The 26,609-nt window shown below is 38.2% G+C and overlaps 1 protein-coding gene across 6 annotated transcripts in view; it reads right to left on the minus strand.

Moving 5' to 3' along the window:
- Nucleotides 1-23,829: 23,829 nt before the first annotated feature.
- Nucleotides 23,830-26,609, minus strand: part of CBLB (Cbl proto-oncogene B) — a 212,646-nt gene continuing 209,866 nt past the window's right edge. For all 6 annotated transcript variants that reach the window (XM_028503384.2, XM_036018039.1, XM_036018038.1 and 3 more), the window contains one exon: nt 23,830-26,443. In XM_028503384.2, the coding sequence (XP_028359185.1) occupies nt 26,184-26,443 (260 nt within the window). In that variant the 3' untranslated portion in view covers nt 23,830-26,183. The remainder of the gene's footprint in view (nt 26,444-26,609) is intronic.

The raw sequence follows: 26,609 nt of genomic DNA on the forward strand, positions 1-26,609 counted from the left end.
GGCAGAGGAATCATACTGGATTAATTATTATCATCAATGATAATATTTCAATTGTGGAAAGATTCAGAGATGCCTCCTGGTGAAACTCTGAACCTAAGAAGTTAAAATCTTCTACTTCAATGACTTTTTGCTCCCATTTCTAAGTCAACCTACCAATTTCATATATACAATTGAGATCATTCATTCATTCAAAAATGTGTTAAAAAACTACAGTCTCTGAAGTTCTCTTTGCCCACCTTTTAAATTGCTAGGATGCATAGAGGGCTATTAATTTTTGCAAAAAAGATAGAAATATAGCCACCAGAAAACTGAAAATTAATTTCAAAAACATTTAGTGCAAAGAGTCAAAAGTAGTAACACCAGAACAATCGATAACAGTACATTTTTGATTGTCAATTTCATGAGTTCATCACAGTTTAAAGATTCTAAGAAAAATTCAAAACATTTTTGGAAAAAAATTTAGCCTCACACACTAAATCCAGGCAACTCAGTTTTTGGCTTCAGCAATCTCTTTCGTGTGCTCTGTCATTTAACAATAGCAATGGCAATTGATTGAGAAACTTTCCAGTTGTAGAAAAACTGTCAAAACAGCTACAAATCTTACAATAATGGTTGACCTAAAATGAAAGCCAAGTTAACCTGAGGCTGGATGGTCACCACATGGGAATATTGGGGGAAATATTAAGGACTAGTAGGTGAGAGCTTTATCTAAATGTTTTATACAGTACTCTTGTACCCCCTTCTTTGTAGAAAATTCCATACCTACAAAAAAATAAAAAAGAAATGATGGACGTTTCAGTCAGTCACTGTATAATAGTATCCATTCAGATGCACAGAAAAGTAACCTGATTGTCTATATATCTTTTTAAAAAAATTTTAGTTACAGTTGACATTGTATATTTTTATATTAGTTTCAGGTATACAAAATAGTGGTTAGACATTTATATAATTTATGAAGTGATTCCTCCATTAAGTTTAGTACCCATCTGGGACCATAGATAAGTATTATAATATTAGTGACTATATTTCCTATGCTGTATTTGACATCCCCACAACTGTTTTGCAATATCAATTTGTACCTAATTGTTTGTAAATCCTGATGTCAATTTATAAGCTTTGCAGAGTCATAGGATGTCCAACCCTCTTATTTAACAGATGAGGAAACTGTGCTTACTCCTGTTTTGTGCCACTACATCGATGGTCTCAGAATGCTGGTGTGCTTTGCATGTGCAATTGCAGTGGCTGACGGAGACCAAGTCTCCTGATTCAAACATGAGAAGTGTGATTCTTCTACTACTCTACCTTGTATGTCAAGTTACATCCCCTCAAGTTATTTAACTTCCAAGGTATCTCCCACTCAAAATATCCAAATCAATAAAGTTATTGGTGAAAATGAAAAATGTGTCTTTTATTTTCAGAAAATATATACAGTGGAACCTCAGTTCTTGACATTAATTTGTTCCAAAAAACTGTTAAAGAAGCAGTTGGTTCAAAAACTGAATCTCCTTTGTTTGTTGCCTGGGAGACACAACACTGGTTATACAGATATCAACATAAAAGGGTTGTTGGTAGAGAATTACATCCTAAAACTTTGTTCAACATGTGTGACATTTTCTCTTTGAATAACTTGGTCGAGAACCAAATTGTTGGAGAAGCAAGATATTCAAGAACCGAGGTTTGACTGTACCCTTAAAATGTGTTTGCCCCTCCTGCTGCTGCAGCAGTTAGTGTTTTTAAATTGTAGAGTTAGGAATTTTGAATAAGGCAGATACACACCGCTCTAAACACCTAACCTTAAAGAAGTACCTTGCTGAATGGTTGTTTTACTGCATAGCAATTTGGAGGGCAAGGCTAGTGAGAGTACAAAGTATCAAGCACAAGTAAGTTCAGAGATAAAAAAAATGGGCCCTTGTGAAAATTTCCCCTGTTTTGAATACTTCTGAAAGAACAATTTAGAAAGTTTGCCACTAGGTAAAAGATGCCTTTTAAATACACTTTTAAAAATACATTGCACTGAGAATTAAATCACCAGGCAGTTTCAAACCATAGGACAAATGAAACTACAAATTACATTTATAGCACACATATTGTCTGGAGGAATCTGAGAGCATTTTACAGCCTGATTAGAAATCACATATCCAGGAACCGGAGTGCCCACAACTGAAATACCGCTGCCCCAGGGGCCCGGCTGAGCAGATCTTTAGCTAAATATGGCCATGTTACACTCAGAAGGGACACCGAGGCCCCTGCCTACCTGAACCAGACATCAGCTCCTCGTTGAACACCATGAAGCTGTGTGTTACAAAGCATGGTCTTGAAATGAGAACATCTAAGAAACTGCACTAGAACCAGCCATCCAGGAAATGATGGTGTTTCCCTCTCATAGTGCAGTAAATAGAGCATGAACTTAGGAGCCAGGCTGTCCTCGGGCGCAAAATGCAGCTTGACCATTGTGTAGCTGTGTGGTCTTGGACAGGTTCTCGAACTGCTGAAAGTCCAGGTTCTTTATATGCATTTCTTCTTGTAGTAAATGAGTAGATACAAGACCTTAGCCCTGTGCTTGGGGCATAGCAGATGTGCAATAAATTTTTGCTTTCTTCTTTTGCTTATGATTAGAGATATTAACATTCTTTAAAAACACCATTATATGCCTAAATTTGCTTTTCATTCATGTCCATGTCATCTGCACCACCATTTTAGAACACACACACTACAATGTATGATATATGTCTGTCGATATAATATGATATTACTTTATATGGATCCATATATATATATATATATATATATACACATATTGTTTGTGTATATGTGCACGGAGTGGGCTTTATTTGTTCTCTGACCGTGTGCCCCGCCTTTGTTAGGGAAGAACTTGGAAAGAGGGTTGACTTTCTGTGGGAGCGAAGGGAGCTCCACGACGCTGCAGGAGGCGAGGCTGAGGCAGAGTGCAGAAGCTCATAGGTGGGTAGGCATGGTAGTGGGGGTTTGGGGGGTTTTACTGATTGCTTCAATTTTTTTATTTTTTTTCAGTGAAGTGAAAAGCAAAATAGGTAGGGCAGGAAGTTTGGATGTTTGAGAAGAGCGAGGTGTGTAAAATAATCATCCGGACAACAGCAAGAATTAATGGCCAGGACTGACAAGGCAGGATTTCTGCCCCGCGAGCATTAAAGGCCCTCCTGGGGTTCGTGGTCATGATATATTAAAGTGAAACTGGTCAGCATGTTTGTATTTTTCTTTTGCCACATTCTGCTGTGAGGCTGCAAGCACAGAAAAGGCATAGAATTTGATTTAACCAGGATTAAATGTAATCCAGGCTTTACTATGGTGAAGAAAATATAGCAAGAGAGGGGTAGCGGAATGGAGAGTGTGTGCTTTCTGTTAGGGGCACACACATGCTCCATTCTGGACTGCAGTGGTCGGCCTAGAATTTAAGCTGTGACAGGAGGAGAAAGAGGACACCAAAGGTGTGAGGTCAAGGCCAGAGATGGTGGGATCAGTAGATTGGAGGTACTGGTAGGGTTGAAGATCAGGAGTCTAGACACCAGACGGATATAATGGCCAGAGGACTTATTGCATCGAATTGAGACTGTGGAGGGTGGTAATCATTAGCAATGACAAGGTTTGAGGTGTGACCTGAGGTGTGACCAGAGGTGTGAGTGGCTGAAGATAAAAGGCAAAAACTAGGGGGCAGTGGAAATGGGAGGGAGGAGAGGAGGGCTGGAGGGGGTGGCCTGGGGTGGGAGTAAAAGACAGAAAACTGTACTTGAACAACAATTTAAAAAATTAATTCTAAAAAATAAAAATAAATTCAAATATTGAATAAATTCAATATTTTTATTTTAAAAAAAGACATGGTAATTGGAGTGGAGAACATCAAAGTGCTAAAAGGCCACTGTGTTGGAAATATCATCAACTTCTATATTAAAATCACTAAGATTTACAACAGTGATAGTGTGAGGGAGACTTTTATTCTTCCGGGACTTAACATGGAGAAAAGAAAGGGGGAGACCCGGGAGCTGAGAGATGGCTCCCAGGGTAAGTGGGAAGTCAGTGGTTTAATAATTCCATGAAACTCAGAGCTGGAGGGATCTGAGGGTCTCTCTTGACCTCTATTGATGGAAATAAAGATATTTGGAGGGAAATTAAGAGTAAAACATTATCTTACCTCCCAGAGATGATGTTATTTCAGAATGCATTTTTGTAGATTGTTAAAGGTGCTTACTTGTATTGGATGGAGAGAGTGGTGGAGTCAGTAACAAAAGAGATGTGCGTCTGCTGCCCTCTTGGCCTCACTGGGGACTCAGGGCACCACCGGTGGTCTGGGGAAACAGCCAGGGAGCCATGTGATGAAAAAAGAGCAGGGAGAAGGTGCAGGCTACCCTCTCTCTCAAGGAGTCATTCCTGGAACCTCCAGAGGGGTTCAGCCACTTTCTTGCCTCAGACTCCAGATTTATAACCTGAAGCCAATTTAATTAGAGTACATATATTGTGGGAATTTGAGAGTAACGTTTCTAGGTGTTGGTAGTCAAGATATCTAACCTAGTCTGTGATTGTTTGTATTATTTTGTCCAATCAGAATGATGAATTTTATCTGTTGGGGAGAATTTTGCTCCCCTTGCCTCAAGTTGCCACTAGAGGCAGAGACTTTTCAGGCCAGTATCTCCCGTGGCGGAAAGCAGACAGGCTGAGGGGCGAACTCGTTTCTCCAGCCATCTCTACCAGGAACAGAACTGATATTTTGATCTCCATCTCATGAGCTTCATTCCTCCAACAGTTTTGAAACTGGGAAGGGAAAATAGAGATTTGTGTGTTCATCTGCCCATCATAAACACACATCCATCGTTTACGTTTTCTTGTTTTACTGTCCCTTTTCAAAGGTGTTCCTCTGACAAGGTGATGTTTTCCCACATTGCATTCTAACACATTTATGGTTCTAGCTTTCATATTTAAGTCTTTACCCAAGCTCAAATTTATTGTTGTATAAAATAGCAATTTAAGTTAACATTTTAAACATTATTGGTTGCCCCAGAGCCATTTATTGAATAGCCTATATGTCCCCCACTGCATTGAAATAACACATATAACCCAGATACCAGAAAAGGCCACCTTACTTTCTGGGCATCAGATGACATGGTCTTGAACTAGAAACCTAGAATTCCTCCTACTCTCTGGATATTGTGGAAGTTTATATTCTCCTAATCGTATGTGGCTTAAATCACAAGATCTCAGCTCTTGTTTGTCTGAAAGAAGATTGTGTTTAGTTTTTTGTTTCATTTATTTTTTTAGGTATGTAGATTCTAGACTGAGAGATGATTTCCTTTATCACTTTAAAAATGTTATTTCTCTGTATGTAATATTTCTTTTTGGAGGGAGAGGGCAGCTGCTTATAAGATCTGTCTCTTAACATTTGTTTTTCAGAATTGAAAATTGTGTGATGCGTTGTTTTCTGAGCATTTATCTTCCTCAGGACGTGTTAAGCCCCTGTCAGAGTCTGTAGTTTTTATCTAACTTCAGATTTTCCAACAACATACTTTCACATATTTTTCCATGCCCCTCTCCTCTTCCCTGATGAGTCTCCAATTACTTACACATCAAAGCAGGTGGAATTAGGCCACAGTCACTGGTGCCCCTTTTTCAGCCTGTCCCTCTGCCCTTCCTTTAGATGTGTGTTACTGAAATCTATGTAAATACTGTGTTTAATTCGTAGTTCGAGTGAAGTGAAATTTTCAGACACCGTATTTCTCATCTTTAGAAGTTCCATTTGTGTCTTTTAAACTATCTTACATTTGTCTAATCCTATTCCTATTTTCTTTTAAATACATAAATAACATGATCTACAAAGTTATGATAGCTGTTGTAATATACTTGTATGCCTCCATCATCCCTGACGTGTGAGCCTCTGTTTCCACTGACTGTGTGTTCCCCTGACTGGGAGGTGCATGTCCCTGCTCCTCGGCTTGTTTGGTAATTTGGACAGGATGTTGGACATTATGATGATTCCTCCATTGAAGTTCTGGATTTTGTTGCCTAACCTTGAAGACTGCTGGCTTTCTTATAACATCATTTACTGATCATTTGGATCCCTTGAGCTCTGCTGTTCTGTTTTCTTAAGGCAGGCCTAACTAGCCCACATCCCAGGGAAAATGCAGCCCTACTGTGAAGGCATGATGCAGCGGGGTCACCCCTGAGTGGCCCAACAGCCACTGAGGACTTTCTAGTCTGGTTGGAACTAAAACAAGCTCCTATGCACTGTGAGCTCTGGGACCTGCTTTCCTTACAATTCCCTGGTCTTTTTTCGTTCCGGTCTGTGGAGCTTTATTCTGTGCATGTGCGGCACAGTCCCTAGCGAAGACTCAAGGAGAAGCCAATGCAGACATCTGGGGCACCTTTACTGCATAACCTCTCCCTTGCTGGAGCCCTGCCCACTAAGTTCATCTGCATCGGTCTCCCTAACACTGACTTTCACCTTCTCAGCTCCACAGGACTGCCCCACACTCTGCAGTTTCCCACTTCTCTGCCCACGATCAAAAACTGCCTGTTGCCCAATGCCTGAAATCAGTTGTTTTCAAACATTTTTCAAACATGAAGGCTTAGTTTTGTGGTTAACAGTGTCAGGATGTAAATCTTATGGCTTCACTTTTAGAAGCAGAAGTAAAAATTTTCTACCAGTTTACTTATCCAGTAGTGAGTGATCTATCTTTCTGCAGTATTTGCTTTAAACTCTCTTCCATTGGCCTTAAGAATTTCACTCTACTATACTAGATTAGTCTTCCAGTTATTCAAATTCTATTTCTAAAAGTTGTAATTGGTCCTTATTCAATTTTTATTCTTTTTCCACTTTTATGTTGTTCATATCAAATATTATCCATATTTATTTTGTGTTGTTCTTTAAATTATATTCTATCATTTCAAAGGTATTATTATTTCAAGATCTAATAAGCAGGATTTTTAAAACTCAGCTCTTCTTCACATTTTCTAGGGATACTTGTTCTTTATTTAGAGTCTAGGTCAGGACAGGCAAACTCCTTTTTGATTCCCTGTGTTCATGTGTACACTTTTTTCACAGTCTGCCTTTTGCTGAGTTTTCAGCTCTTCGAGACCCCGGTTTCCTGTAAGAGTCTCAGTTGTAGCTCCCATTTGCAGTGGCCCCCAGTCCCATCAGCCCCCTTTGCAGAAGCTCCATCAAACAAGCCTGCCCGTCCGTAACAGTAACAGCCCCTCAGGCAGTGACAACGCAAGTTCACGTGTTTATTGCCTCCATTTTCGATACACTATTTGTTTCTTGCATTTTGAGATCTTCTTTCTTTTTTACAGGCACTTTCATAAAATCAAAATTATTTTTTATTGGGTTCAGCATTTCTGCTTACTTTTGGGAGGAAATGATTCAGCTCCATAGACAATCATATTGCCTGATCAGAAATTCTGTACTATTTTCTAACTCATGAAAAATGAAAATTACTTATCATTTGGATCACATATAAATATGAGAGTCTCAATGGCCAAGAAAGATCTCTTCTCTATCTTGAGAATTATCTATTTAATTATCTATTTCATTTTGGGAGGAATATATTCACTGCACTTTGATTGAACTATTTGGCTGAAGCTGAGCCTGCAGGGGTGTGCCTTGTCAGATCTGAATGCCACTGTGTGAATTCAGAGGTGATACAATGTAATCCCTAGTTTATAACAGCACTTTTTAAACCTGGCTCTGTGTCAGAAGTGCTTATAGAGCTTGGTGAAAATAATTTGAGATTATGATTCAGTAAGAGATGCAACCATGTATAAATGGAATTAAGTTTTAATCCTACTTCAAACATTCCTGAAAACCTTGTAGCCTCAGAAATCTTGTGCTTCACCAAGTCTAAAATGTCATTAACCAGCATACAACAAGACTTGAAATTTGATAATGGGGGGGCGGGCAGGAATACAGGTAGCTCTCATTTGAACCATAATGCTGTAGTTAGAGCATATGCGAAGCTGCGTTTGCTGGCCTGCCACCCTAGGTGCAGGTTGGCAACATTTAGTCTTTGGAAGGCTCAGAAATTTAAAAGTTTCATCCTGTTGATAATTGGAACTAAATATCCTTCTTATTTGCTTCAGCTTATTTTTAGTGAAGATAGGCTTAAGCTAATTGACTGGATACTGAGAAAAAAAGTAGACAATAGGAAGGTGATTCATATTTTCATAAATAGGAAGGTATTTATATTTTCAGAAAAGACTTTTGAAATGAATGCCATTAATATATTCAAGAAACTTGAGGAGTGTATTTGCAGTTTCAGAAGATATGAGTTGGGGAAAAAAAGCCCATTTAGTTTTTTTTCTGTAAAATAAAACACATTTTCATTTTCACTAATAACTTTATTGATCTGGATATTTTGATTTGGGCTATCTCCCGCTATTGGTTTCTCATGGGTAGAGGCCAGGGGTGCTGCTAAACATCTTCCAATGCATAAGACTGCCCCACAGCAAAGAATTATTGGCCAAAATGTCAATAGTACCAAGAAACTTTGCCAAACATTTTTGACACATTCAGTCACAGCACCTTCTCCATACACTGTACAAATCTCTTTTTGAATTTCAGTTATGTCTTTACCTTTCTTGAAATAATAAAGTGTAATATGCTGAAAATGTTGCATATCTTCTTCTATCTTCAATATTAAAATGGCTGCACAAAAATTCATCAGTTTTGACCATTTTTTAAAATGCATGTTGATATGATAGCTGTCATAATTCAATATAATAAAATTGTTTTGAATGACATTAAAGATAATTAAGCAGCATTAGAACCATCATACAGAAAAAAACTAAATGAACTTCTGGCCAATGGCTACCTGGAACTTATAAACAGCAAGTCACAGAGAAATTCAGTTTTAAAACAGAAAAATATAATTTTACCCAGAAAATAAAGAAAGACTGTATCATTAAGAAGTTGATAATAGAAAAATTTGAATAATGTTAAAAAGCTTGAATTCAAGTCCAAGGAAGGCAAGAAAAATAGAAGCACAAACTAAGAAATTGAAAACAAATATAGACAGTAGGCTTAAGCACAAGTATATGAGTAATTAATTGAAATTCATCTGGACCAGATACTTCAATTAAAAAAAATTATCATATTGGCTAAGGTAATTACATCTATTTATAGAAAAAAACCCACTTCAAATATGCACAGAAAATACTGAAAGTAAAAGTATTAAAAATGTACCGTGAACATATTAATCAAAACAAAGTAAATGTGGCTTTATTAAGAAAGTAGTTCTAAAGGAAAATGTTACCAGAGATAATGTGATATTTTATAATGATAGAAATCAATTTAATAGCAACATACAACAGCCCAAATTTACATGCATCTAATACCATAGTTTAAAAATATGTAAATAAGGTTAATAAAGCAAAAAAGGAAATAGAAAAATAATAATTAGCTGGAGACTTTAATAATAAAAGTGAGTAAACACATGTATGGTATGTGTTTACCATACAGAAGTAACAACAGAAAACAGTAAAAAACAGAAGTAACAAACTTAGTTGGCACCAATTACATTTGCATAACATTGCACGATAAAACTGCAGAATAGACATTCTTTTCAAGTGAACAGGGAATATTTATGAAAATAGATCATACATTGGCATCAGAGCAAATATCAGTGACTGTCAAAGGACTGAGATAAATTTGGCATATGTTTTCAAACAATGCTGAAATCAAAATGGAAATAAATAAGACAAGGATACACAGAAAATTTCACTTGTTTGTAAATTAAGTATGATATCTCTCAATAACCAATCCCACTTAAGAAAAGTGAATGCATATGTTCGGTGAGAGAGTTTATGATTGTATGTAGCAGCTTTTTTCATAATACCTTCCAAACAGAAAATAATTCAAATGCCCTTCATTGGGTGAATGAACAAATTGTAGTATATTCACACATAGCAGTTTAAAAAAAACAAGCTACTACAACATGGGGCCACACAGATAGATTTTATAGCCATATTGTTGACTACAAGAGGCCAGACATGAAAGAATACAAATAGTTTCATTTCATGTATGTGAAATTTGAGGACAAGCTAATTTATCTAGTATGATAGACTTCAAAATAGGGGTTGTTTCTGGAAGAGAAGATAGGAATGATTGCAATGGCATATGATAGGACATTTGGGGTAATGGAAAAATTTCTCAAGTGTCTTCTAGGAAGCTGTCACATGAATGTGCGTGTATGTAAATTTACTGTAAGCATTTTATACCTTTCATTATGGACTGAATTGTGTCCCTTCAAAAATTCACACGTTGACACCTCAACCCCTACTACTGCCAAGTGTGACTGTGTGCGGACACAGGGACATTACGGAGGTAGTTGGGGCTAAAGGGGGTCTTCTGTGCAGTGTGTAATCCAGCCTGTCAACCTTACTAGCAGAGAAGATTTAGGCACACAAAGAGATACCAGGGTCATGTTTATACAGAGAAGACCCTGTAAAGAGATGACAAAGGGGAGGCCTTTGCAAGTCTAGGAGGCAGGACCTTAGAGGAAACCAACCCTGATGCCATTTTGGTCTTGCATTTCCAGCCTCTAGAACTGTTAAGAAAATAAATTTCTGTTGTTGAAGCCACCCAGTCTGTGGTGTTTTGTTATGGTAGCCCAGGCAAACTGATGCTATCCCCAAAATGGAAGTAGTAGCTAACATTTGAAGTGTTTACCGTATGCTCGTTTAATCCTTTCAACACTACTATGAAGTAAATACAATTATTAACTTTATGTTATAGATAACACTTAAAAAGAATGAGTAACTTGTCAAAATCATAAAGGTAGTCAGATGCAGTCCATGCAGCCTGACTCCTAAGTCCACATGTTTAGTTCCTCAATAATGTATTTACTTTCTAGGTGATATTTCTAGATTATAATACAGAGGATATTTTGTTTATTTGTGTGTGTGCTTACTTATTTTCTACATAGTTATCTAGCAGACAGCAATGGTTCTGCAGAAATTTCCAGGAATGTTTTGGCCATGGGCACTGAGAAAGAGAAAATTCTAGAGCATGGGGCATTGTCAAAATGAGGGTTTAAAAGGACCTCTAGCATTGAGTGTGTGAGGGAGGAGAGGTACCCTGAGAGTATCATCCTCTGAATGCAATGTCAATGATAGTGAAAAGGTTGTTCATACTTGTAAGTAGATATTTGATTCATTTCATTCTAACTAGTTATGAATGTTTGCCACCATATAGCAAGACCCTGAACCCCTTAAGTGAGGACTGTGTCTAATTTCCACTCCTTTACATAATGTGGAGCACTGAATGGGCACTCAGCACATGTTGTTGAACTAAATGGAGAGGACCCACAGGTCTTCTCGAATGACCTTGCCCTACTTAACACTCTCTCCTTGAAACTAGTCCTGTGCTAATCTCGAATATCTAATAGTGGAAAATAAACTTCAGGCTCACATCCTACTTCCTAAATTCTGTAGGTTTTACTTATTAATTCTAATCAGATATGCTAAATCTGCCAAATGTTCCAGTTGAAAATAAAATGGGATTCAGCTGTCAATTTTTGGTGCCGTATTTTCCCTGCCCTTGTAGTATATTTATTCTTCTCTAGAGCTTTATCTCTGTTCCTTGTTTTCCCTTGCTCCCTTCCTCTCTCTGCAGTTGTCTCCCTGTCTTTCCCTTCCATTTCCTCTGATTTACTCTCTTTTCGGGGTGGGGGGGCCTGTCACTGGAACTGCACCTAGAGACTGATAATACTGCCTTAGTCCTGCACTGTAATTGTCAGGACCGCAGACGCAGCAGGCTGCCACAGTTTCAACTCCGACTCAAGAGCAGATTTGCTGCATGCTGATGATTAATTTCAGGGCGAGATGCGGTTAGGAGTTCAAATTAGGATGTGACTGTCTGTTAAGTAATGCCCCTCCCCTCACTTCAAAGACGCATTCACTAACCATACACTAGAGTGCTCATTTGCAGTAGTCAAAGCATTGTAGCTTTCAATATACTATTAATTGGCTTTGAATAATCTTTGCAGAACTTTTCAAGATAATGCTTATTTAATTTTTCCTAAATTATTTTAAATAAACGAGAGGCTGTACTACCATTTTTCCTTACAGATAAGGAAACTAGTTTGTCAATAAGATCTTTTGTCTGCACTTTGTCGATATGGGTCTTTTGTCTGCAGGGGACTAGTGTGCACATTCATTCCATTAGGCGGAGTCCCTGAGGCGCAGGTTTTTGAGGGAAGCTATTGCTTTGGGGCCCTCAGCAGGAGAAGTTGCATTTACAAAAATGAAGCATGAGACTGCAGCTGGTATCATGTTGCACTCATAGTTTGAGTGAAATTTGATCTAAGTTGAATGATATTTGAATTATAGTGGTAGCCAGTGCACATATTTTAACCTAAGGGAAACTTAATTGTGTCTAAATATACATTAAGACTTTGCACCTAACTAGAATGTCGGATAGTCTTGCAGTATGTCAAAGATATGTCTTTGCTTTCAATTTACGTAACTAAAAAATATCGAGTGCTCTGAACTCTCCTTTCAAGTTGGCAGGAATGCTATGAGATGACTAAGGAGAGCAAACAGCTCTTGGTCAAACGTAAGGAAGCTCAGTCTGGATTGCATGTGGTGTGCACACCTCTTAAGATAACAAGGACAAAGCACTGAGGTGGAGAAGTTGAACAGGCTGAGCTCTCCAGGGCCGGCCCAGGGCTATCCATCTGTGAAAACAGCTCATCTGAGATGCCCTGAATAAGTTCACATTCAGCACATGGGCTTTAGAGGTTTCTTCAAGTGGGTGGTTTTGTAGTATGTGCCGTGGCTGTCTTCAGATAACGGGAGAGAATGCAAAGCCCTCAGCAGCTGCTTATCTCTAGGTTCCCAGAATTTAACACTTAGGGATTTATAGCAAACCTGCCACCCTAGTGGAAACAAAAAGGCACTCATCTTGCTCAGGACTCAACCAGTAAGTGCTTAAAGTTAATCTTCCTAATAATATACCAAAGACAGCAGAAGCTGTTGATGAAGCCTCCCAGCAATTTCTCCTGAAAATGTTGGCTTCTGAATTCCTGAATTGCTGAAGTTCGTTTGAAAGTATATCCTTGTCTGAAAAACTTTATGCTTATTGCTTCTAGATTATTATTCATGGGGGAGCCAAGAAGCAGGTTTAGGTGTGTGTGACTCACCTGTCATTAAACCAGCTCTGCCAGTGCTCTAATGAAAAGGAAGTACAAGTTTTAACTTTAAGGAAATATAGGATTTGATTGTCTTCACAGTACTGATCAAGAGGTTAAGTACTATTTTACACAGAATACTTTTTCTCATATAATTTATTTTTATGTTTAATCTATTTTTCAGCTTTATTCAGTAATAATTAAAAATAAAATTTTAGTATGCTTAAAGCATATAATGTGATGAGTTGATATACATAGACATTGTGAAAAGGTTTCCACAATTAAGTTAACACATCATACCTCACTTACCTTTTTTGTGGGAAAACCTAAGTACCATTCTGTTAGCAAATTTCAATTATACAATATAGCATTATCAACGATAGTTACATTGTTATACCTTAATTCTCAGACCTTATTCATCTTATAACTGAAAATTTGGGCCCTTTTATACAACCCCTTCCCTCCTCAGGGAGAAGCTAGGAGTTGGGGGTCCTTCCAGATTGACAGGTGCTGTGGGATTTATGGCAAAGGTGCATCTTAACCTTCACTGCCCAGCTGGACGTGGGTATTTTCTCAGTTGCCTGCTGTGTAGATATCACTTAACTAATTTCTGGATCTCCCTCAGAGAGAAACAATCCCTGCGTAGCTGTATATTTAGGGCATCCACGGGAAGAGGGAAATTCAGGCACCTCTTATGTTGTCATCTTGGTGACATCCTCCTCCCCATATTGATTTAGATTTGAAACAACATATGGAAAAAGTTAGTCCAGGCTTGATACATTGTAGATGAGGAAATGGCCATAGAGAACTGACATGACTGGCTTACATGGTGAAAAAACAAAAATGGCAGTCACAGATCTGATGTCACTGAGCATGCAACAGTTCTCCGATGTCTAGATACAATGAGAAAGTTAAGAGCAGAATGAGGCCATGGACTAATGACTTCTGAAGTTACGGGTGAATAATACTAGAGGTCAGATCACTTTCAGGGGGCTTTGCCCACTGAATTTTCTACAGTGTCCCTTTAAGAACTCGGATGAGGGAATTCCATGAGGAAGCAGTATGTAAGAGAAGTTGGAAAAATTTAATCTGTAAACAATCAATAAAAGTGAGTTTTGGTTGCAGATCATTGTAAAAAATGTAGAGCTTTTATGGATGTATTTTTTAAATGCAGGGAAAATCACTGAAGCCTTTTAAATTTGCCAGTGGATTTTCACAATGTGTTATGTCATATATTAACTCTTGAGGCATGAAGTAAAATCTGAGAATGCTCAAGTTTAACGTAACTAAAAAATATAAAATGAAATACAGCATGAGCACCACTAAACACAAAATTAAGTAAAGCACAGCACTACTAAATCTATGCTGTGCTTTTGCATTTTATCTGTAATGTTGGATCAAACCCCTGATCATTTTCTGAGGTATGTGAAGCTTAAATCTCCTTCTTGATAAACAGATTTTATTTTTGTTTATCATTTTTCTTTATTTTTATTGAATTTATTGGGGTGACTTTGGTTAATAAATTTGTATAGGATTCAAGTGTACGATTCTATAATATATTATCTGTACATTATATTGGTGTTCACCACATGAAGTCAAGTCTTTCGTCACCATTTATCCCTCCTTTACCCTCTTCTGCCTCCTGCATTCACCTTTCCCTCTGCTAATCACCAGACTGTCATCCGTATCAATGAATTTTTGTGGCTGTTGTTGTTTTGCTCAATCCCTTTACCTTTTTCACCCAGTCCCCTCTCCTCCACCCCTTTGACAGCTATCAATCTGTTTTCCATATCTGTGCATATTTTCTATTTTGTTAGTTTATTTTGTTTATTAGATTGCACTTGTAAGTAAAATTGTATGGCTTTCTTTGACTGGCTTATTTCACTTAGCATAATGTTCTCCAGGTCCATCCATTCTGTCATAAGAGGTAACATTTCTTTAATTTGTATGACTGAGTAGTACTCCATTGTGTAAATGTACCATAGTTGTTTTATCCTCTCATATGCTGATTGGCACCTGGGCTGCTTCCAAATCTTGGCTATTCTAAATAATGCTGCAGTGAACCTAGGAGTTCAATATTCTTTCTAATTCGTGTCTTGAGTTTCTTCAGATATATTCCCAGAAGTGGAATTACTGAGTCATAAGGCAGTTCCACTTTTAATATTTTGAGGAAACTCCATACTGTTTTCCATGGTGGCTGTACCAGTATGCGTTCCCATGAACAGGGCACTAAAGGTTTCCTTTTCTCCACAACCTCGCCAATACTTGCTGTCTGTTGATTTACTGATAGCCATTCTGACTTGTTTGAGATAATATCTCAATTTATTTTGCATTTCTCTGACATTGAGCATCTTTTTATTTGTCTATAGGCCTAGTGGTGTGTGTCCTCTTTGGAGAAATGTTTATTCAATCTTATGCCCATTTTTTAATTGGATGTTCTTGATGTTGAGTTGTGTAAGTTCTTATACAATAAATTTTGGATATTAACACTTTATCAGATGTATGAGGGGGAATCCCCTGAAAAAAGGAATTTATTTATAAAAAATTGTATACTTATTCTTACATGTATACTTCAGTCACCTTCAAAGCACTCTCCATTTGAGGCAACATACCTACTGAGACATTTTTCCACTGCTCAGAGCAGTTTGAACTCATCAATTTTGATGCCTTTTAGTGTTCTGCTGTTTTTTGTTTCACCTCTTCCACATTAGCAAACCTTTTCCCTTTGAGGGCTTTTTTATCTGGTAAAACAACAACAAAAAGAGTCACTCAGGGTGAGATCAGGCTACTATGAAGGGTGGGGCACAGGGGTCATGCCAATTTTGGTCAAAAACTGCTGAACACTCAGCGTGGTGTAGGCAGGTGTGTTTGTAAATCCCCCAACATGAAATGGGCAAACACATTGAAAGAATCTTCAAAAGAAAAATTAACTGAAGCCAAATGCAGCCTCTCACAATAGTTCAGCTGGTGCACCGATACAGATGGGTTCCTAGGACACTCACGTAGTGGGAAGCCTGTACCACCAGTGGCCTGCCCTCCAGAGGAAAATTCTGGACTTTTTTGGGGGGTCCCCCTCGTTTCATTGGCAAATATGTTCTTCCATTCGGTGGGCTGTCTTTTCATTTTTTTTGATGTTTTCCTTTGCTGTGCAGAAACTTTTGAGGTTGATGTAGTTTCATTTGTTCATTTTTTTTTTGCCTTTGTTTTCCTTGCTCAAGGAGATATATCAGAAAAAATTATTGCTACAAGAAATGTTTGAGATTTTACAGCCTATTTTCCTTCTAGGATGTTTATCGTTTCAAGTCTTACATTTAAGTCTTTAGTCCATATTGAGTTTATTCTTGTGTATGGTGTAAGAAGGTGTTCTAGCTTTATTTTTTGTAAATATCTGTCCAATTTTCCCCACACCATTTACTAAATATACTGTCTTCACCCCATTGTATGTTTTTGCCTACTTTGTCAAGTATTAACTGACCATAAAGACATGGGTTTATTTCTGGGTTTCTATTATGTTCCATTAATATGAATGTCTGTTTATGACAGTACCATGCACTGTAATATAGTTTGGTATCAGGTGGACTGGTTCCTCCAACTTTGTTCTGTTTCCTCAAGATTGCTGAGGCTATCCAGGGTCTTTTGTGGTTGCATATAAATTTTTGGAATATTTGTTCTAGTTCTGTGAAATATGCCATTGGGATCTCTGCAGGAATTATGTTGAATCTATACATTGCTTTGGGTAGCGTGGACACATTCAGGTGCTATGTTGAATAAGAGTGGTGAAAATGGGCATGCCTGTCTTATTGCTGATCTTAAGGGAAATGCTTTTAGTTTTTGCTCATTGAGTGTGATGTTGGCTGAGGGTTGTCATATATGGCCTTTGGTAGCATGGTGTTTAGCCTCTATCTGTTCATGTTTTTTTTTTCCATTTTTCTTCTTGAAATTGATTTCTAGTTTCATGTCATTGTTGTTAGAGAAGATGCTTGGTGTGATTTCAGTCTTCTGAAATGTAATGACTTGTTTTGTGACCTAACATGTGGTCTGTCCTAGAAAATGTTCTATGTGCACTAAAGAGAATGTGTATTCTGCTTTTCTTGGTAGAATGTTCTTTAATATCTATTAAGTCCATCTACTCTAAAGGGTCATTTAAGGCCACTGTTTCCTTGTTGATTTTCTGTTTGGATGATATGTCCACTGATGTAAGTGGGTTGTTAAAGTTTCCCATTTGTATTGTACTACTGTTGCTCTCTCTTTGTTTCTATTAATATTTGCTATGTGTATTTGGGCATTCCAACATTGCATGCATAGATATTTACAAGAGTTATATCCTCTTGTTGGATTGATCTCTTTATTATTATGAAATGCTCCTCTTTGTCTCCTGTGACAGCTTTTGTTTTAAAGTCTATTTTGTCTGATATAAATATGGCTACCATATTTTTTGTTTCCATTTGCATGAAATATCTTTTTCCAACCCGTAATATTCAGTCTGTGTGTGTCTTTTGATCTGAAGTGAGTCTCTTGTAGGCAGCATATATATATATATGGATTGTTGTTTCATTCAGCCAACTTATGTCTTTTTAAAAAAGATTTTATTTATTTTTATGAGAGAGGGAAAGGAAGGGACAAAGAGAGGGAGAGAAACATTGATGTGAGAGAAATATCTATCAGTTGCTTCTCATACACACCCCGAATGGGGACACAACCTGCATGCCCCAACTTTTTCTGACTGGAGTGCTCAGTCCATTTACATTGAAAGTAATTTTTGATAGGCATCTAATAATTACTATTTTATTAATTTTTTCTTTTTTAGTTTTTCTCTTTTTAAACTTTCTTATTCTCTTGTACAGTGATAAGTTTCTATGGGGGTTTGTTTAGATTCCTTTTTTTTATTTTTATGTATCTATTATAGGTTTTTAATTTATGGTTACCAAGATTCATATATACCAAGCTATGTTCATAGAATATTTTAAGTTAATGGTCACTTAAATTCAAACATTCTAAGAAAATGTATTTATTGATTTGAGAGAGAGAGAAACGTCGACTGGTTACCTCCCCTACACTCCCTGACTGGGGACTGAACCCACAACCTAGGTATGTGCCCTGACCAGGAATCAAACCTACAACTTTTTGGTACACAGGATGATGTGCCAACCGAGCCACGCTGGCCTGGGCAAGAAATATATATATATATATATATATATATATATATATATATATATATATAGTTTTTTACTCATCTACTCAAGTTTATGTTTCATAATCATATTTTACATCATTTGTATATCTCTTAATTTAATATTGTATTTACACATGTTGTTACTACTTTTCTTCTAACATTCATATTAGCTTTATAATTGCTTGGTCCATTGCTTATATTAAGTATCACCTTTACTGGTGTGATTTTTTTATGGAAAAAAACACTGGTGTGTTTCCTTCTTTTTAATTTTGACGTTTTCCTTTCCATTTAAGGAATTCCCTTCAGCATTTCTTGTAACACCTGTTTAATTTTGATGAACTCCTTTAGCTTTTACTTGTCTGGAAAGTTCTTTACATAGCCTTCAATTCTTAATGATAAGCTTGCAGGATGGAATAATCTCTGCTGTAGGCTTTTCCCTTTCATCATTTCGAATACATGGTGCCATTTTCTTCCAGCCTGTAAAGTTTCTGTTGAAAACTCAGCTGATAGTTTCATGGGGCTCCCTTGTACGTAAATAACTTCTTCTGCCACTTTTAAGATTTTTTATTTTTAATGAATATTTTAATTATAATGTGTCTTGGTGTGGACTTCTTTAAGTTCGGTTTTTAGGGAGAACTCTGTGCTCCTATACTTGTAGGTCTATTTCCTTTACCAGGGTGGGCAAGTTTTCAGCTGTTATTTTTAAAATAGGTTTTCTAGCTCTTTCTCTCTTCTCCTTTTGAGACACCTATGATGTATATGTTGGGACTCTTGATGTTTCCCAGAAGTCTCATAAACATCATTTTTATTATTTTTCTGCTGTTCTGATTGGGTGATTTCCACTACTTCGTTTTATAGGTCAGTGATTTGTTCTTTTTTATAATATATTACTATTTGTTGAAGTTCTCACTGAGTCATCTATTTTTCTCCCAAGCTCATTGAGCATGTTTATAACCATTGTTTTAAATTCTTATCTGGTAGATTGCTTATCTCCTTTTCATTTAGGGTTTTTTTTTTTAGCTTTATTTTTTTCTTTCATTTGGAATATATTTCTCTGTCTGTTCATTTTCACTGTATTTCTGTGCTTGTTTCTATGTATTAGATATATCTTCTACATCTTCTGGTCTTCAAAGAGCAGCCTTATATAGGAGGTGTCCTGTGGGACCCAGTGGCTCAACCTTTTCTGGTCACCGAGCTGGGCACTCCATGGGTGCCCCGCATTGAGTTGTGGGGATTGTGTATGCTCTCCTGTTGTAGTTGGGTTGGGATTGTTCTGGCATGTCAGTGGATGGTGTTGACCCCAGGCTGACTGGCTGGGAGAACTGGCCACGACTACAGTGGACAAGCTGTGGTGAGCGGGGTTGGCCACACTGAGCAGGAGTTGCTTTAGCAGGGCTGTTGTACCAGCTTAGGCCGTTGTCAGATGTACTGGTTGCAGAGCCACTTTGGTGGGCCTCTGGCGCAGGCCAAGGTTGGCCACAAGGTATGTTGGGTCAGACTATCTTTACAGGGGCTTTGGTATAGGCCAACACGGGTCGCCAAGTGTATCGGCCTTGGGACCATTTGGTGGGAGCTATGATGTAAGTGAACTCTTGCCGCAACTTGCCAGGGCAAGTAGGTTGGGTGGGGTGAGGTGTCAGAGAAATGCTGGCATGGGCAAATGGTATTAGCCAGTTTAATGAAGAGGTACAGGGTTGTGCCCACCTTGGCTGGGCCAGCTAGGAGGGAGAAGAGCTTCACAAAGGAACAATGGCACCCATCAGTGCTCTGTCCCCTGAGAGAGTTCCCACCGGTCCCTGCCCATCCACCCTTGCCCTGAAGTTAGTCAGCATTTCCTTACCCATATGATCCAGGCACTTCTGGAAGTGCTGCCTCTGTGCTGGAGCTTGGAGCAAGTGATTTTGTGCACAAATTAAGAACCCATCTCAATCTGTCACTGCCCTTCAACTTTCTAGAAAGCAATCCCCACTGGTTTGATGTTACTGGGCCATCAGTAACATCAAACCAGATGTTACTGGGATTCCTCTTCCTGGCACAGGTGCTCCAGGCTGGGGATCCTGGTGTGGTGCACTGGCGCCTTGTTCCTCAGGGGGCCCCTCTGAAGCTGAGGTACCCTCCCATTTATTATTGATCACTATACCATGGGTGTGGGGCCTGGGCTGACCACATCGCCGCTCCCCTACCCATGCTGGCATAGCTTCTTTATAACTTTAGTTATAGGAAATCTAACTAGTCTTTAAGTGAATGTCAGTGATGACTGTTTTATCATTGTCATTTTGATGTGTTCATGGGAGGAGGTGAGTTCGGGATTTACTTACTCTGCCATCGTGACCAGGGCCTGCTTTTGCCACTATGTTACCCCCATAGGAATCTAAGAGTAGTAGCCTTTTGAATAGACATGATGTCATAATGTATGTATGAAGTTAAATATTCTTTTAGCTTCTCAAATTACTAAAAAATGGGTTTGAACTTTACCAAAACAGATTTTTAAATATCCTAGCTTTTACTTTGTGGATCTAATTTTATTAAATACTTTCTGGTCCTCATCCAAATAGTGCACAACATAACTAAGGCATCTCTGGTAACCGTATTAGTGAGCAGGCATGCAGGCCTCCTAGTGCTTGGGCGAAGGAAGCAGGGTCAAGAGAAGATGCTATTCCACACAGGGAGCTGGTGGCAGAGCTGAAACCAGAGCTCCAGACCATTTCCACTGCTTTACATTTAAATGTGCAATATTTATTTGAAATATTTTATTGTGTACTGTGTGCTGGGTTCTATATTAGGAGCTTGGGACACACACAGAAATTAGACATTCTTCCTGTAGTAGAGAAATGCCATCTAGTTGGGGCCATCTCTGAAGTCACTGCAACATCCCATGTTAAGTACTATGTATGATATTGGTGCTGTGAAGCTCGGAAGATACCATGCTCAGCTCAACCTGTGAGATCATTCACAGAGCCGGCACATGAGCCGGCTTTAAAGAAAAAGAGTTGGCCAGGCTGGAAAAAGGGAAAGTAAAAGTCAGAAGAACCAACGTGTACAAAGACGGAGAGCACAGATGGGCAGTTGAAAGCACAGCAGAAGTGAAAGGGCCTGGCTGGAAAGCAAGTGTAAAAGGAAACGCAGACAAGAATCCCTACCAAAGGAAGCCATAGAGGGCTTTAGATCGAGGAGTAGCATTGAGTTGGAATTTCAGAAACTTCATTCTGTCTCTCACTAGAGTGAGGGAGGTCAGTTAGAGGCTATTTAAAACTCTAGAGTCGTAATTCAGATCCAAAGAGATGGTAGTGGCAGTAGGGATGGAAAAAAAGCAAAAACTGATTAATTAAAAAATATCGCCCAAGTTTCCCTTGAAAAATCCAAAGACAGACATTAAGAAGCATTAGAATTAAATTTCCTTCAGCCTGTTGCCTGATTGTCAGTTGTCATGGCAAGTTAACACCCTGATTCCTCTGAGTACTTCCGTGGTTATTGTTCCCTCTGCCCTCCAGCAAGCCTTTCCTACTCCTACAGTCCCTAGGACCTTGGAGCGCCTTGCACTGTCCTTCACTCTCAGGCACAGACGTGCCCTCCCAGTCTCTTCTGTGTTCCTCAGACCCCACTACTTCCTGCCTTTGTCTAAGTAACAGTATTTTTATTATGTGTGCTGTTCCTAGTTGAAAAGCTTTACTTCTGGAGTTCTTCCTTAACAATGAAAACCTAGCTCCTCTTTTAGGCTGACAAAAGGCTATTCAGCTTTATCTCTTGTCAAACTTTCCAGCAGGAATGTATCATATATTACTTTGCTTAGAAGAGGCATGACTGTGATGTAAAGGATTAAATGCTTTAATACTAAGTTCCTTGCAGACAGTAAGGGCCCAATGAAGTTTCTTAAACACTTAGGGTAATCTCGGAATTCCATTATCATGTGATAAATTATATACAGCATTTATTACATTGGAATTACTTGCTAATGTGTACCTCCTATTTAGTTGTACATTCTTTGGGGGCATAATTATATACTACTTACTATGCATGAAATTTTGCAGGTACAGCCAATTACTTTCACAACATTCTGCTATGGTTCTTGCTTAAAAAGTTATTCATATTGGTTTTACCTCCATTGTTCTCTCCCCACTATATACTGGCCTGTAACACATGACGAGAAAAGTCAAGAATTTAGAGGACAGGTGTTACTGTTCATCAGGAATGATCAATTATATGGTATGGCATCCTTCAGCCTTTCCTAGATATGTTATTTTTTTACTCAGAAGCTTAATATAACTTTGACTTTCAGTTCTAAGACATGGAGTGGTTTATCTATGCAAATATCTTAAAATGATATGGGATAGTTACTCTGCATTACTTTGTCCAGTTAGCTTTTAAATGTCTTTTGCTTAACATGAAGAAAAAAAAATATGACATAAAATGCTCTGAAAGAAATGTTTGTGTTCATTTGAAAAGAAAATACCAACTCTGTATTTAGTTAACATTCATTTTATAAAATACCTTAAAAGAACAGATAAAGTACTTGAGTTTACATAATAACCAGAATTGAAAAAAGGATAAAATATAAATTAATTGAACACATAACTATTTTGTCACATTAGACAAATTTTTTAAAGGCATTTAAAAAATAAAATAGTAATTGGGAAGAAAACCATTCACTCTATTTATGTCTTTTTCTGGAAACTTTTCCTAGAAGCACTAAAATTCCAGGTTAACAGGCAGTACCTGTATTGTTGAAAACATACTGTAATTTGCTTCCAAATCTGTCAGCTTAAGAGAAAAAATTAAAATTTTAACCAGGTTAGATAATTCAGTGCAAATTAAAGCTTCAAGTTGAAAATCCGAGAGGAAACAATGTCCAAACTGTAGGAAATACTTCTGGGATTAAAAAAAGGAAAAATTCACATTATAAAGAAATCTTTGCAAGTGTTCTTGTGTGAAATGTTTACAGATGGGCCCTTTGAAGTTGCAGTTGGGGTCTATTAAGACTATTTGCAATGTGAGCAAGGAGAAATGGTTACAGAAGGGCTTAAAGGTCATCTTTGTGGAAGGAAGTTCAAGTTCACCATAAGCACTGCTCTGATTCAATTCCAAAAAAATTGGCCAGTATATTACAGACACTGAGAAGAAATGAGTTTATGGAGAATGCTTTACTTCACTATCATTGAGGATAAATTATTTTACTCCCAGGACACATTGGGGGATGGGGGAAAGGAGAGCTAATGTTGTGTTAATTATTAGGGCTAAAAAATAGCACAGAGGCTAAAAAAACATACTATCAGGTCTTGAGAAATGGGAGGAATGTCTAACTTTTTTGGATCAGTGAAACCAAGTTGGGATCATTACCATTAATGGGCAGTTATTTTAATACAAATATTTGCATTTAATTATTTTCTCAAACATTTTTCTTGGAGTTTGATAAGCCACAGGTAATAAGTAGCAGTGGGTTTTTTATGACAGTGTTTGATGTATTTTCCCCTTTTCCATTCCATACTGTATAAGTTTTCATCCATTCTTTTTAATGATAAAACCAATGGTTGCTATTGCATACAAGATGCAGAGATTTTGGTGGAGGCTAGTAAGTTTTCTTTGCAAAATAGATTGAAAATTTTTTTCAGGTCTAAATTTAGTATTATTACCATCAGTCACTTTTTTTTCTAATTCGCACTTGAAATTTTCTGATTATTCCACAATTGTTTGAATAAGAATGTACTATGTTCTGACATGTGTATTGCATATCCTTCCCTAATCTATTAAGTCTGTCATAACAATGTCATCACAATGAAGTTGCAACCTTCAGATTTTAGACCTACAATCAGCAAGTCATAAACAAGCCAAAATATACAGTGCTATCCCAATGTGACATCAGAAACTGATCAAACAACTGAGAAACCACAATGACATACCATGGAGTTCACAAAGCAATGGAGAACTGGCCAATATAATTTTAAAAAGTGTAAAAAAACCTGTAGTCATATACCTAACTCACAGGAAGAACAGCTAAGGCAAGTTAAAAATTCCCTTCCAGGGACATTAATCAACTCAGCATTACCTGAAGAAATTAAAACATGAGCACAAACTATCCAGGCCTGTGACTCCTCAAGTACCTCATATCATGACAGCGAAACAGTCAGATAAGGGCAGGTGTTACTTTGCAAAGGAATGTGTTAGTTCTCCCCCAAGGTCGACTCGGGACTACACGAGTCCATGGGATCTGCAGATGACTGGTCACATCCTTTCAAGTCCTGAAGAGAGGTTCACCATCACATGTGCCTTCCTACGTCACACGGTGTGTGAAGTTAAGGAGTGGGAGAGACATGCCCAGTCCTGCAGTCCTGCAGGTGGCACTTAGAACACCTTCCGTGGGTTCTGCTGGTTTGCACAGACCTGGTGTTGTCTTATTTCTCCACTACTCATTAGGAAAGAAAAAAAAGCAGATTGCCTGAAAATTCTGAAGCCTTGGTGGAAACCTTCCAGGCTTTTTCCATCCAAGAGACTTTTATGATCAAACGCACAGATAAAACAAATCATTATACTAAAATCAGCCTGTAAGCTGGTGCTTTAAAAACAGTGCCAAGCACATCATAGGTGCACAATGAATATTTGTAGTTATTAAAAGTATTAACACGGTTTCTGAAGAACTAACCTCCATTTTCCAAATAAGGCAACATTATAAAATTTCTTTCACCTGACTGGATGGAGCTATGTGAAGCAATGAATGAATCTACAAATTAAATATGAACTGTAATTTGATTGAAGAGAGAAAATTACTAAGGATTTTGAAAAAAACAAAAACAAACATTGCCACAGTAGCATTAGCACTTAACAGTGCATCAAAGGTTTAATGTTTCCACTGCAAAATGACCTGGTTCCTAAATCTGGTAGGTACCAGAGTGTAATCACTCAAATAGGAAACAAACTCTGTTCTACTTGGGAGAGGTACGACCACACAATTTTATCTGAAAATTATTATGTTTCAGGGAGACAGCCCCCTCGTTCACACACGTACTAGGGGCCCCATTATGGAACTTCCACGCAGCATCATCATGTGCAAGTGCAGTTCCCTGCATCTGCAGCGGTTGCTTTCTGAACGTTTAGGTGTTTACAGTTGTGACACCCCCAGGGTGACAAAGATGAGAGTGTGGAAGATTACAGATCCCAGAACTTACACTACAAAGGGAAGCTCCTCTGTATGATATGAAAACACCTTAGAAAAGGCAGCTCACTGAGAAAAATAAAATGTTTTATACATTCAGATTTTCCCCATCTCTCAACAGCGATGATTTCCAAAAAAAGACTCAGTAGTGAAGGCCACACACTTTTTTTTTGCATTAATTTGATACGTTGAAAATCAGAACCTTTAAAGCATCTTGTAAATGGGAGAGATGAGATCGGTGGGGGTGGAGGCGTGACGGGAGAGACCAACGGGAGTATGAGACTGAGCTGTGCCACACGTGGACGGCAAGGGAGTGGCGGGAAGTGTTACAGCAGACCTGACCACTCTCAAAGGGTCCGTCAAGAACACAGTACAAGTATCAACAAAACAAAACTAAAAACAAACTGCAACTTCGCCAACTTGTAAACGAGGAAAAGCATTTCACAGATTTGAAGTTCAAGGGAAGTAAACGTCTTTAAATTATTTTTGTCAGTTCAACCCTGATTTAAAAGTATGGCTAGCAAAAACAAGGAAGCCGCAGCCGTCGATGTCCTGAGCACACAGCCGTCTTCTGAGAAGCAGCCCTTTGCAGCCTCTCTCAAAACGCCACTCGAGGACAAGACACCTTCCTTCTTAAATTACACCGCACCCTTCTGCTTTCCACACTCCTGGAATATGCACCGCTTGCTTTCCATTTGGGTGTCGACAGTCCCGGCTGCTATAGATTCAGACGTGGGGAGACTGGAGGGGGGAAGGCAAATTCTCGGAGAATGCTACGGGCCACTTCGACATTATTCTGGGCTATCTCTAAGGCTCTCTTCACCTCTTCAAATGCATACCCCTCTCCCATTAGTTTTGCAATTTTCGCATCGACATTTTCTAATGCTGCTTCAGGCCCATGGGGTTTTCTGTGGTGAATTTCTGGTGCAGTCCTGCGGGGTCGTGGTTTAGGAGGTCTGGCTGGTGCTTGTGAACCATCTGTGCAGATTTTAAAGAGAAATACCATTTAAATGATGAGATAAGAGACATAATAACATTAGTATGACCACCTCGTTTTATATGAAAACCTATCTTTCATTACCTGTATAAATAAATGTTTTTGGTTTTTTTTTTTTTCATTTTTATACACCGTTGTAGGGGAGGT

The sequence above is a fragment of the Phyllostomus discolor genome, chromosome 2, assembly GCF_004126475.2.
Source record: "Phyllostomus discolor isolate MPI-MPIP mPhyDis1 chromosome 2, mPhyDis1.pri.v3, whole genome shotgun sequence".
In the NCBI taxonomy this organism is placed as follows: domain Eukaryota; kingdom Metazoa; phylum Chordata; class Mammalia; order Chiroptera; family Phyllostomidae; genus Phyllostomus; species Phyllostomus discolor.